The sequence below is a fragment of the Myotis nattereri genome (genome assembly GCF_964212035.1).
Source record: "Myotis nattereri genome assembly, chromosome: 12".
Classification (NCBI taxonomy): Eukaryota; Metazoa; Chordata; class Mammalia; order Chiroptera; family Vespertilionidae; genus Myotis; species Myotis nattereri.
The window spans coordinates 65,802,800-65,814,952 of NC_138087.1; the positions used below are offsets into that span (position 1 = coordinate 65,802,800).

The 12,153-nt window shown below is 42.8% G+C and overlaps 1 protein-coding gene across 1 annotated transcript in view; it reads left to right on the forward strand.

The window, feature by feature from the left end:
- Positions 1-8,949: 8,949 nt before the first annotated feature.
- Positions 8,950-12,153, forward strand: part of HSDL2 (hydroxysteroid dehydrogenase like 2) — a 47,466-nt gene continuing 44,262 nt past the window's right edge. Inside the window, exon 1 of the mRNA XM_081103276.1 lies at positions 8,950-9,059. Within this exon, the coding sequence (XP_080959402.1) occupies positions 9,043-9,059 (17 nt within the window). The 5' untranslated portion in view covers positions 8,950-9,042. The remainder of the gene's footprint in view (positions 9,060-12,153) is intronic.

Sequence of the window (12,153 nt, forward strand, 5' to 3'; positions counted from 1 at the left end):
GTGTAATGTACTAGGCAAATAGTAGTCTCTCACATAGCAGTTGTCATATAAAGTTAATTTTTTATAGCTATAGCAGCGATTTTCAACCTTTTTCATCCCATGGCACACATAAACTAATAATTAAAACTCTGTGGCATAACAGAAATATATTTTTGTCCATCCAACAACAAAAAGAGGTATAATTTTGATTAATTCACACCAGGCAGCTATTGTGTTGACGTCATTTTTTTATTTGACAATCTAAGGGAAAAGAGGTCAGTGCCCCTAACTAAATAGTCAGGTATTGTATGTTTTAAAAGTTCTTGCAGCACAATGATTAAAAATCAGTGCTGAAAGGACATATGGAGGGAGACCAAGATGGCGGCATAGGTAAACACCGGAGTTTGCTGCCTCGAACAACCACTTCAAAATACAACTAAAAGACGAAATGGACATCACCCAGAACCACAGGAAAGCTGGCTGAGGGGAAATTCTTCAACTAGAAGGAAAGAGAACAGCATACTGAGGCTCAGAGGAGGCGCAGTGTGGAAAATACAAAGGTGCGGAGGTGCACGCGGAGCGGGCTGGTGGCTGAGGGCGCGGTTGTCGTTTTCAATTGGGAGGGAGGCTCAGGCTCTGAGCTCCAGTTCTGGGCGAGTCTCCAGGGACCCAGACTCAAACGGGAGAAGCGGGACTGTCTGGCATCGGTCGGAACTTGAGGGCAGCTTTCTCTCCGAGGTTTGCAGCGGTTGCTGGGACTCTGAGAGGCAGAGCCTCTGGGGACGGGCCTGAGAGCAGCCATAACTGCTCCCTCCACCCGCCCTGTTTGATCCTGTGCGACCCGCCCCGCCCAAGCCCTGCACAGAGCCATTTGCCAGATAGCCTCAGGCAAAGGCTAGATTAGCACCTCCCCAGAGGACAAGTTTTCCCACTGCAGACACAGCTGATTCTCACAGCCAGTTGGCCTGGAGGTCAAATCCCCCTAGTATCAACTACAACAATCAAGGCTTAACTACAACAAGACTGTGCACAAAGACCACTAAGGTGTGCACCAAGAAAGCATAAAAAATGCGGAGACAAAGAAACAGGACAAAATTGTCCATGGAGGATATAGAGTTCAGAACCACACTTTTAAGGGCTCTCAAGAACTGTCTAGAAGCCGCTGATAAACTTAATGAGATCTACAAGAAATCTAATGAGACCCTCAATGTTATGATAAAGAACCAACTAGAAACTAAGCATACACCGACTGAAATAAAGAATATTATACAGACTCCCAACAGCAGACAAGAGGAGTGCAAGAATCAAGTCAAAGATCTGAAATGCGAAGAAGCAAAAAACATCCAACCGGAAAAGCAAAATGAAAAAAGAACCCGAAAATACGAAGATAGTGTGAGGAGCCTCTGGGACAGCTTCAAGAGTACCAACATCAGAATTATAGGGGTGCCAGAAGAAGAGAGAGAGCAAGATATTGAAAACCTATTTGAAGAAATCATGACAGAAAACTTCCCCCACCTGGTGAAAGAAATAGACTTACAGGTCCAGGAAGCGCAGAGAACCCCAAACAAAAGGAATCCAAAGAGGACCACACCAAGACACATCATAATTAAAATGCCAAGGGCAAAAGACAAAGAGAGAATCTTAAAAGCAGCAAGAGAAAGAAACTCAGTTACCTACAAGGGAATACCCATACGACTGTCAGCTGATTTCTCAACAGAAACTTTGCATGCCAGAAGGGAGTGGCAAGAAATATTCAAAGTGATGAATGCCAAGAACCTACAACCAAGATTACTTTATCCAGCAAAGCTATCATTCAGAATTGAAGGCCAGATAAAGAGCTTCACAGATAAGGAAAAGCTAAAGGAGTTCATCACCACCAAACCAGTATTATATGAAATGCTGAAAGGTATCCTTTAAGAAGAGGAAGAAGAAGAAAAAGGTAAAGATACAAATTATGAACAACAAATATGCATCTATCAACAAGTGAATCTAAGAATCAAGTGAATGAATAATCTGATGAACAGAATGAACTGTTGATTATAATAGAATCAGGGACATAGAAAGGGAATGGACTGACTATTCTTGGGGGGGAAAGCGGTGTCGGAGATGCGGGAAGAGACTGGACAAAAATCGTGCACCTATGGATGATGACAGTGGGTGGGGAGTGAGGGCAGAGGGTGGGGCGGGAACTGGAAGGAGGGGAGTTATGGGGGGAAAAAAGAGGAACAAATGTAATAATCTGAACAATAAAGATTTAATTATAAAAAAAATCAGTGCTGTATACTAATTCACTTTTGTAAGCTTCAACTCATCTCATTGGCAAAGAGTTGCGTGGGAATGGTGCAGTAAATGAACCAACAGAGCAAAAAAGGGAAACGTAGCATGATCCACACACCCACTCTCCAGCGAGCCCTCATGCAAGGGATTGGTTTGTCTACTGAGGGAAATGTTTCCTGGAATTCTAAGATATGGCCAGCCTCAAAGTGAGGAAAACCCACAGTGTACCTTGGAGCAGTGAGTGTATTAGAAAACTAGCAGGAGGGTTCTGAGACAACTGCCCCCAACCCCAACCTTTCCTTCATGTATATTCTAGGAGAAAGTTTACCTTTGAAAGAGCTATAGGAAAGGGGAAAGCTACTTCCTCTTATAGTTGCAGAATAGATGCAGCAGTTCCAAGCATCATATACAGAAATAACATCTACAAGTGACAATTCTGTGGTCTTTCTTAGAAGTAAGAAAACTTTTCCCAGCATTTGTCACACTGGATAATACACCCACTTCTGAACAAGGCATTGACTAGGGGAATGAGATGACATTGACCAAGATCAGTGATTCTCCATCTTGGCTGAGTATTAGAAATACCTGGGAGTTTACTTCCTATTTAATTAGAATGCCTGGAAGTAAGATCCAGGCATCAGAATTTTTTAAAGATCCCTAAGTGATTCCAATTTGCAAGCAAGGCTGGGTACTTCCGGCCAACACCTTTTTGTGCCCCAACCAACAGCATTCACAATACCTGGAAACTTGTTGGAAATACAGATTCTTCAACTGTATTGTCCAGGACCTAGTGAACCAGAAACTCCAGAGGTCAGGCCCATTAATCCATTTTTTGCAAAGCTCTTCAGATGACACTGAAGTTTGAGATCCACTGACCTAGACTAATTAATATGTTATCTGGAGCCGTAGTTATGGTTACCTTTTCTGAAGCATTGATGAACAAAATTAGCAGGGAACCAGAGTTGAAAAGCATGAGCAGACAATCTATAGTCTCAGCAATAAGCATTCTCATTCACTTAAAACAAAACTTTTTAGTTTGAATTCAAGTTTACAGAAGAATTGTAATAGTTAAAGATTTTGTATATCTTTACCCCAAAGCACCTGTTTTAGCACCCTCTCTCCCTCTACACACACACACACACACACACTTTTGAGAGTTGGTACATATTCACTTCCTTTTATCCTTTAATATTCATACTAAGAACCCAGACATTCTTTTACATAACCACATTACAGTTATCAAATTCAGGAAATTTATCATTGACACAATATTTTAATTTAGTAAATATTCCAATTTGTTGATTGTGTTAACATACCAATTTTTTTTTTATATACAGGATCCAGTACAAGATCATGTGTTGCATTTAATTGTAATGTCTTTTTAGTCTCCTTTAATCTATTGCAGATCCTTAGCCCCTCCTCTCTGCCTCCTCCTCCTCCTCCTGCTCCTTCTCCTCCTCCTCCTTTTTTAATGATATTGACATTTTGGCTTTCTCATTCAACTCTGTGATGGTGTAAACAACCAGGACAATTTTGCCCTCCAGGGAACATTTAGTATTTTGTTTTTTAAATATATATTTTATTGATTTTTTACAGAGAGGAAGGGAGAGAGATAGAGAGTTAGAAACATCGATGAGAGAGAAACATCGATCAGCTGCCTCCTGCACACCTCCTACTGGGGATGTGCCCGCAACCCAGGTACATGCCCTTGACCGGAATCGAACCTGGGACCTTTGAGTCCGCAGACCGACGCTCTATCCACTGAGCCAAACCGGTTTCGGGAAACATTTAGTATTTTTGGAGACATTTTTAGTTGTTAAAACTGGAAGGCATGGAGATAGATGATAGTGTTGGTTACACAACAGTGTGAATGTACTCAATGCTACTGAAATATACCCTTACAAATAATTAAAATGGTAAATTTTATGTTATGTATATTTTACCACACTGAACAAAGAAAACTAGGAGAGGGGAATAATATCATATAGTGGAGCCCTAGTTGGTTTGGGTTGGTGGATAGAGTGTCGACCTGCAGACCAAAGGGTTCTGTTCCGGTCAAGGGCACATAACTTAGTTGCCGGCTCCTCCCCGGCCCCAGCCCTGGTCAGGGCACGTGCAGGAGGCAACCATTCCATGTGTTTCTCTCACATTAATGTTTCTATCTGTCTTTTCCTTTCTCTCCCACTCTCCCTAAAAATCAATGAAAAAATATCCTTGGATGAGGATTAACAAGGCAAATAAATAAATAAATAAATAAATAAATAAATAAATAAATAAAATAATAGCATATAGTGGATACAGTCCAGGAATGCTGCTAAACACACTACAGTACACTTTTAGACTCCTACAACAAAGGATTATCCAACCAAAAGGTCAATAATGGCCAGGTTGAGAAATCTTGGTGTAAATTAGCACAATCTTTAGGTAAAGAGTATTAAATGTGTATATCTACTGAGCAAACCCGGAACATATTCTAAGGAAATGTAATATGATTAGCAAAGAGTGATATATGCACAAACACTTTTATTGCAATGTTGTTTATCATAAAGATAATTTTAAAATACCTTAAATGTCCATCACATATGACAATGGTAAAATTAATATGGAGTACATTCCTATAAAAGAAAATTATGCACCTATCGTTAAGATAAACTTTTAGGTGTAAACTTGGGAAGATGTCTATGAAGCAGAGTAAAATAAAAGCAGTTCCAAAACAACATAGTATACTAGAGGCCCAGTGCATGAAATTTGTGCACTGAAGTCCCCCCCCCCCCCAGTCTGGCCTGTGCCCTCTCACAGTCCGGGACCCCTTGAGGGATGTCTGCCTGCAACTTAGGCCCACTCCATGCGGGGAGCGGGCCTAAGCTGGCAGTTGGACATCCCTCTCGCGGTCCAGGACCCCTCGCTCCTTACCGCTCGGCTCCCTGCTCCTTAGTGCTGCTGCGGAGGTGGGAGAGGCTCCTGCCACTGCTGCTGCACTCAACAGCCGTGAGTCAGGCTTCTGGCTGAGTAGTGCTCCCCCTGTGGGAGCGCATTGACGACCAGGGGGCAGCTCCTGCATTGAGTGTCTGCCCCCTGGTGGTCAGTGCACATCATAGCGACCAGTTCTGGTCATTCCGGCATAAGAGTTGCTTAGGCTTTTATTATATAGACTAGAGGCCCAGTGCACAACATTCGTGCAAGAGTAGGCCTTTCCCCGGTTGCCAGCACCCACTTCTCTCTGGCACCCAGGACCTGGGCTTCCCTACGGCCACCGGCAGGCACCTGGAATCCGGGCTTTCCTCTGGCTGCTGGTAGGCACCCGGGACCCAGGCTTCCCTCGCAGCCCTGACTTCATCCAGAAGGTTGTCCGGAAGGATGTCCAGTCTAGCATATTATGCTTTTATTATTATAGATATCTCCCCTATGCTTTAAAAATGATCAACATTTATATAAAAATGTCAAAATCTTAAAGGATATATGCCAAACTGTTAACAATGATTAACTCTAGATTGTTGGAATGATGTATTACCAGATATATGTAGACATTAAAATACAGCAGTGAGGTTCATATCCAATAGTTATTAAATAATGACTGGCAATAATTCATTGAGCAACAAAAGGCAAACTAGGAGTCCTATGAGGAAGATTTGGTACATTATCAGAAACAACTGTCATACCTTCTAAATCCCGAGGATTTCCCCATTTAAGCTTCTGAATTAGGGTGGGCTGTTTTGTGGATGAAGGAAATGGAAAGTTTTGAGATCCCTGACATTCAAAGCCATTGAAAGCCTCCACCTGCTCTTAGTCACATCCTATTGGCCTCTGACCATTAATTAGTAATTTTATATTTGACTGGAGAGGGCTAAGATATCTTAAAAGACAAGTTCAAAAATTACAACACACTGAAGCAATGTTTATTTGTTTGAAATATAATTTTATTGATTTCAGAGAGGAGAGAAACATCGATGATGAGAATCACTGTTTGGCTGCCTCCTGCATGCCCCCTCCTGGTTCATAGGTGGATGCTTAACTATTGAGCCAAGCCAGCTGGGCTAAAGCAATACTTTCCAAAGGGTAGGTTACGATCCATTAATGAGTCATCAAAATAATTTACTAGGTTATGATCAATTTAAAAAGAACAGGATAAGATATAAGAGATTAAAATAGAATAGAAAACTGGATTTTGGGTCTGGATAAAAATGTATTTTCTTACGTGGGTTATGGTCAACAAATGTGAATGTTACTTCATTATACACTTAAAAAGTATATTTTTATACAAGGGGCCAGGGTAAAAAGAGTCTTTTTCTTCTACAAGAGTCCTTTTGTGATAATTTAATATTAAAGTTTTCAATGTTTTAACTTTTGATATTTCAATTTAAGCTGGCATTTTCAATTTCCTATGTATCTGAGAATTACTTTTTAATATTGGAGAGTTAAACTTAATAGACTTTAGGAGTCACAAAGTGAAGACAAGCTTGACTATTTTATGATAATTTAAATAATATAAAAATGAAGTAGAGTATCATGTACTATTTTAATGATGCAGTTTTAAGGAATTTCAAATGTATACCTCTTTTTATTTCCCCTTTATGGGAGTCCTACAGAGACCTCATGCTATTTTTGCCTTAATCCAAATCAGGTTATAATTTATCACAATTTTGTTAACATTTTGTGGTATTATATTTTGAATATTTAAATAACAGTGCCATCTGGTGGTTATTTTGAATGTTTTCATTTCTCGGGTGTGCATTTAAAAATGTAATTGCATGTAGAATATCCAGTAGCTGGTAACAGATGTTTAACTTTTTGAGGAATTGCAAAGCTGTTTTCCAAAGTGGCTGTGCCATTTTACATCCCCATCAGCCATGTAAGAAGGTTACAATTTCTCTACATCCTGGCCAACACTTATTTTCCTTTTTTTTTTTTTTCTATTATAACTATCATACTGGGTGTAAAGTGAAATCTCATTTTGAATTTGATTTGAATTTCCCTAATAATTAATGATGTTGAGCATCTTTTAATGTACTTGCTGGCCATTTGTATGACTTCTTTGGAGAAAGGTCTACTCAGATCCTTTGCTCATTTTTCGATTGGGTTCATCTTTTTGTTGCTGAGTTAAGAGTTCTTTATATATTCTGGATACTAGACTTTATCAGATATTTGATTTGAAAATATTTTCTCCATTCTATACTCACTTTCTTGAGTATAGTTTTTTTTAATGACAGTCCCTATCAATAATCTTTCTAAAACACTTCATATTTACAACTATAGGCCCGGTGCATGAAATTCGTGCACAGGTAGGGTCCCTAGGCCTGGCCAGTGATCAGGGCTAATCTGTGGGGAGACTGGTGGGTGATTGGGGTCCCCTGCTGGCACTTGCCTTGGCCAGCCTGGTGCCGCCCAGTCTCCTCCCTCTGGGGGGCGATGGTAGGGGGTGTGGGGGGGGGTCTGCTTGCACCTGCATTGGCTGGCCTGGGGCCTGCAGGCTGGGGGCAGCTCCTGCATTGAGCATCTTCCCCCTGGTGGTCAGTGCGTGTCATAGCGACCGGTGGTTTGACAGTTGTTTCACCATTTGGTCAATTTGCATATTAGGCTTTTATTATATAGGATATAGGATAGTCTAAAGTACACATTGGCTACTCCTCATTCCTCCCACATAGACAGAGACCTTTGTCTTTTTTGCCCTGCCTGTAGCTCTAGTGACCAGCACATAGCAGGAGCTAATATCTGTTGAATAAGAAAATTCCTCCCAAGCATCTAAACACCATATCATGGATTGTAAATTCAAATGTCTATAGGGGACTGGCATGTGATATAAATGAGTAAATAGAGCTCTTCAGGGAGTCTCCAGGCTGGTTTCTCTAACTAGTCCCAGAAAGAACTTGATCATCCTGTTCTACCATTTCACAATACAAAGCAATTTCTTCATGTCTACCTAAATATATGCCAGTCTTTAGTTCATTAGGGTAGCTGAGTCATGTCCAAGATGTACTAACAAAAGCAATATTGGGTCACAGAATTAACCTTATTACGTCACTGAGTTTGGAGATTGCCTCGATTAGATATCGGCTAAGAGTAAAAAAGTCAGAGTTAACTGAATTCTTTGGTGTGACTATTGCAAAGAGCTCTGGTCCAGAAGCTGCCCCCCACCAGTGCCATCTACAGCCCCGCGAGGTCAGACGGGCTTTAGTCCAGATTCCGTGGGAGTCCACATGCGACACTCGCCGGCTTCGGGCCTAAAGTATCTGCAAGGAAAAGCGTTCCTGAGGGCAGCCTCCGAGGGAGGATGGGCAGCCGGACAGACGCCCAGGTTTGCACATGGCAGGAGATAAGTCCGAGAGGCAAAGCATTCCCAGGGCAGAGTCAAGGTCCTAAAGCACGACTCAAACGGAGACCCCGCTGGCAAAGGAACGCAGCCCCGTGACCAGGAATCCATAATGGCCCGTGAAAAGGCGTACGCAGCAGGTGACGCGCCCAGCGATCTACGCGCGCGGCTGGAGACCGATTGTCACTATAGAGCCCGCGAGAGGGGCGGGGCAGAGTGGTCTCCCACGGCGCTTGCGCAGAGAGCGGGTTTCCAGGGCCAGGTAAGGGGAAGTGGTAACCAGCGCCGAGCGCCGGGAGGGCCCACTGCGTGCGCAAGCGCACTCAGCAACGTCCGGCTTCCAGTACCCCGTCCTCGCAGACCTCGGGGCGGGGCCTCGGGGCGGGGTCTGGGGCGGGACTAAATGCGGAGGAAAGGACAGCCTGTCACTACACACTCGCTGCCTTTGCTGTCGCCCCCGATTCCGAACGGCGAAAGTCATGTTACCCAATACCGGGTAAGGGGATGGGGAGCCCCGGGGAAAGACCGGGCCGCGCGGAGTGCGCCTGAGTGGATGGCCCGAGGGCCCGGCGGCGGCCGCGGCGGTGGGAGGGTTTATGAAGCTGCCCGTCGCGCTCCGGAATGCTGGATCGCGCTGGACGCAGTGTTCCTAGAATTGCGATAACGCTTGAAAAGTAACCGAAAGTTGTATACTTCAGGGTGGCAGCCATATATAAACTTCTTCCGCAGGTTCAGGGTCCTGAGTGGGGTACCCGCCGCCCTTAGGGCCGGCCCCATCTTGGCTTGAGCTATAGCTGAAGGCATGAAAGTTCTAGGTGAAAGGTCACTGGCACACTTGTGCACCCAATGCGTTGTTCTCTTGGGCAGAACGCTCAATTCTGGAATAATAAAATAATGGAATATTTAAAAAGTGATTTTCAAATTAGTAACAAATAAAACTAATCTTATAGATATTTTTGTCCGGGGATTTTTTTTTCGCTTTAAAAATATTTTAATTGTGGTAAAATACACAATAAAATTTGCCATCTTAACCATTTTTAAGTGTGTAGTTCAGTAGTAAGTATATTCAGCCCTAGCCGGTTTGTCTCAGTGGATTGATCGTCCCACCGTGGACTGAAGGATCCCGTTTTCGATTTCAGTTAAGGGCTTGTACTTCAGTTGCAAGTTGGGACCCCTGACCTTGTAGGGGCTCGTAGAGGAGGCAACCAATCTGCTCCTTTCTCTCTGTCTCTACTCCCTTCCACTCTCTCTAAAAATCAATGGAAAAATATCTCGGGTGAGGATTAACAACATCATATACAAAAAGTATATTCATAGTGTTGTGCAACCAATCTTTAGAACTTTTTCAACTTAGATAACTCAATACCCATTTAAACAACTTCCCCCCTTCCCCAGCGCCTGGCAACCCACCATTCTGCTTTATTTCTATAAAGTATGGGTGTATTGAGCTACGTAGCATGTCCATTATGTAATTTGCTTGAAACATGCAAACACATGGCCAAAAGATTTAAACAGCTCAAAAGTGAGTTTTTGTCATCCTTAACTAACAATTCTGTTACTCTCTGGTATTTTCCCAAAAATATTCTGTGCATTTATAAATATACTAGAGACCTGGTGCATGGGGGAAGGGGGGATGTCCCTCAGCCCCGCCTGTGCCCTTTTGCATCCAGGAGCCCTGGGGGGATGTCCCATCTGACAGCTTAGGCCCGCTCCCCACCCCACCACCCGCTTTAATCAGCTATTGGACATTCAGCGCTGCCCCGGAGGCAGGAGAAGCTCCCACCACCGCTGTGCTCACCAGCCATCAGTCCAGCTTCTGGCTGGGCAACTCCTGCTTTGAGCATCTACCCCCTGGTGGTCAGTGTGCGTCATAGCGATTGGTCGTTCTGCCGTTCAGTCGATTTGCATATTACCCTTGTATTATATAGGGTAGGATAGGATTTTGTATATTACCCTAAACACACACACTACATTTTTTAAAATTATTAAATTTATTGGGTTGACATTGGTTAATAAGATTATACTAGAGGCCCAGTGCATGAAATTCGTGCACTGCGGGGGGAGGTGTCCCTCAGCCCGGTCTGGGACCCCTGGGGGATGTCTGACTGCCGTGGAGGCGGGAGAGGGTCCTGCCACCGCCGCTGCGCTCGCCAGCTTTGAGCCAGGCTTCTGGCTGAGTGGTGCTCCCCCTGTGGGAGTGCACTGACCACCAGGGGGCAACTCCTGTGTTGAGCGATTGCCCCCTGGTGGTCAGTATGCATCATAGCAACCAGTCACTCCACTGTTTGGTCAATTTGCACATTAGCCTTTTATTATATAGGATAAGTTTTAAGTGTACTGTTCTATAATGCATCCTCTGTAGATTGCATTGCATACACAACTTTTAATGGTAGCAAACTCTCTTCTGGGCCTTGCTATTTGTACCTATATGTCTTAGACACACATTTTCAATACATATAACTCTTCTTTCCTTTTTTAAAAAAAATATATTTTTATTGATTTTAGAGAGAGGAATGGAGAGGGAGAGAGAGATATAAACATCAATGATGAGAGAGAATTGTCAATTGGTTGCCTTCTGCAGGCCCCCCACTGGGGATTGAGTCCACAACCTGGGTATGTGCCCTGACTAGGAATCGGACCATGATCTGGTTTATAGACCGATGCTCAACCACTGAGCAACACCAGCCAGACTCTTCTTTCCTTTTCATGGTTACATAGTATTCTATTGATGTACCATAATATATTTAACTAGATCCATCATTGGATATCAGATCATTTCTAGTTTTTTGTTACACCATCTTTGTTATAATGATTATCCACATATTCACCTCTTTGCACATATTTGAGTATATCCACATGAGAAGTTCCTGGAAGTAAGGTTGCTGGATCAAAAAATATATGCACGTTAAATTTTGGTAGCTAATACTAATAGCCCTCTAAAAAGGTTTCACGCCGCCACAAAAGGATGAATGAGATGTCCTAATCCAACACATTGGCAAACAGCAAAATGCTTGATAATAAAAATGTTTGTTTTGATCATAAAAATCTAGAGAAAAAATGGAACCTCATTATAGTAAAAATTTGAATCATGAGTGAGGATGAGGATCTTTGATATGTTTAAAGCAGTAGTCCTCAAAAGAGCACTTTTGAATCCCATAGGACATTTGAAAATATCTAGGAACATTTATTTATTTATTTATTTATTTATTTATTTATTTATTTTAGAGAGAGAGGAAGGGAGAGAAAGAAATATTGATCAGCTGCCTCCTGTATGTCTCCCCCTGGGGATTGAGCCTACAACTTGGGCATGTATCCTGATCAGGAACCAGTCTGGTTACCTCTAGGTGCAAAGGACAATCCCCAAACAACTGAGCCACACCGGCCAGGGCTGGGAACATTTTTGATTGCCAAAATTAAGAGGCTGGAGTCTAATAGTTGGAGTCCAGGAAGCTGGTAAATACCCTATAATGGGCAAGGTAGCCCCCTATAACAAAGAATTATCTAGTTCAAAATGCCAGTAGTTCAGAAATTGAGAAATTCTGGTTTAAAGCCATCTTTGTATCTTTTTCTTTGCCTGGCTTACACAATAA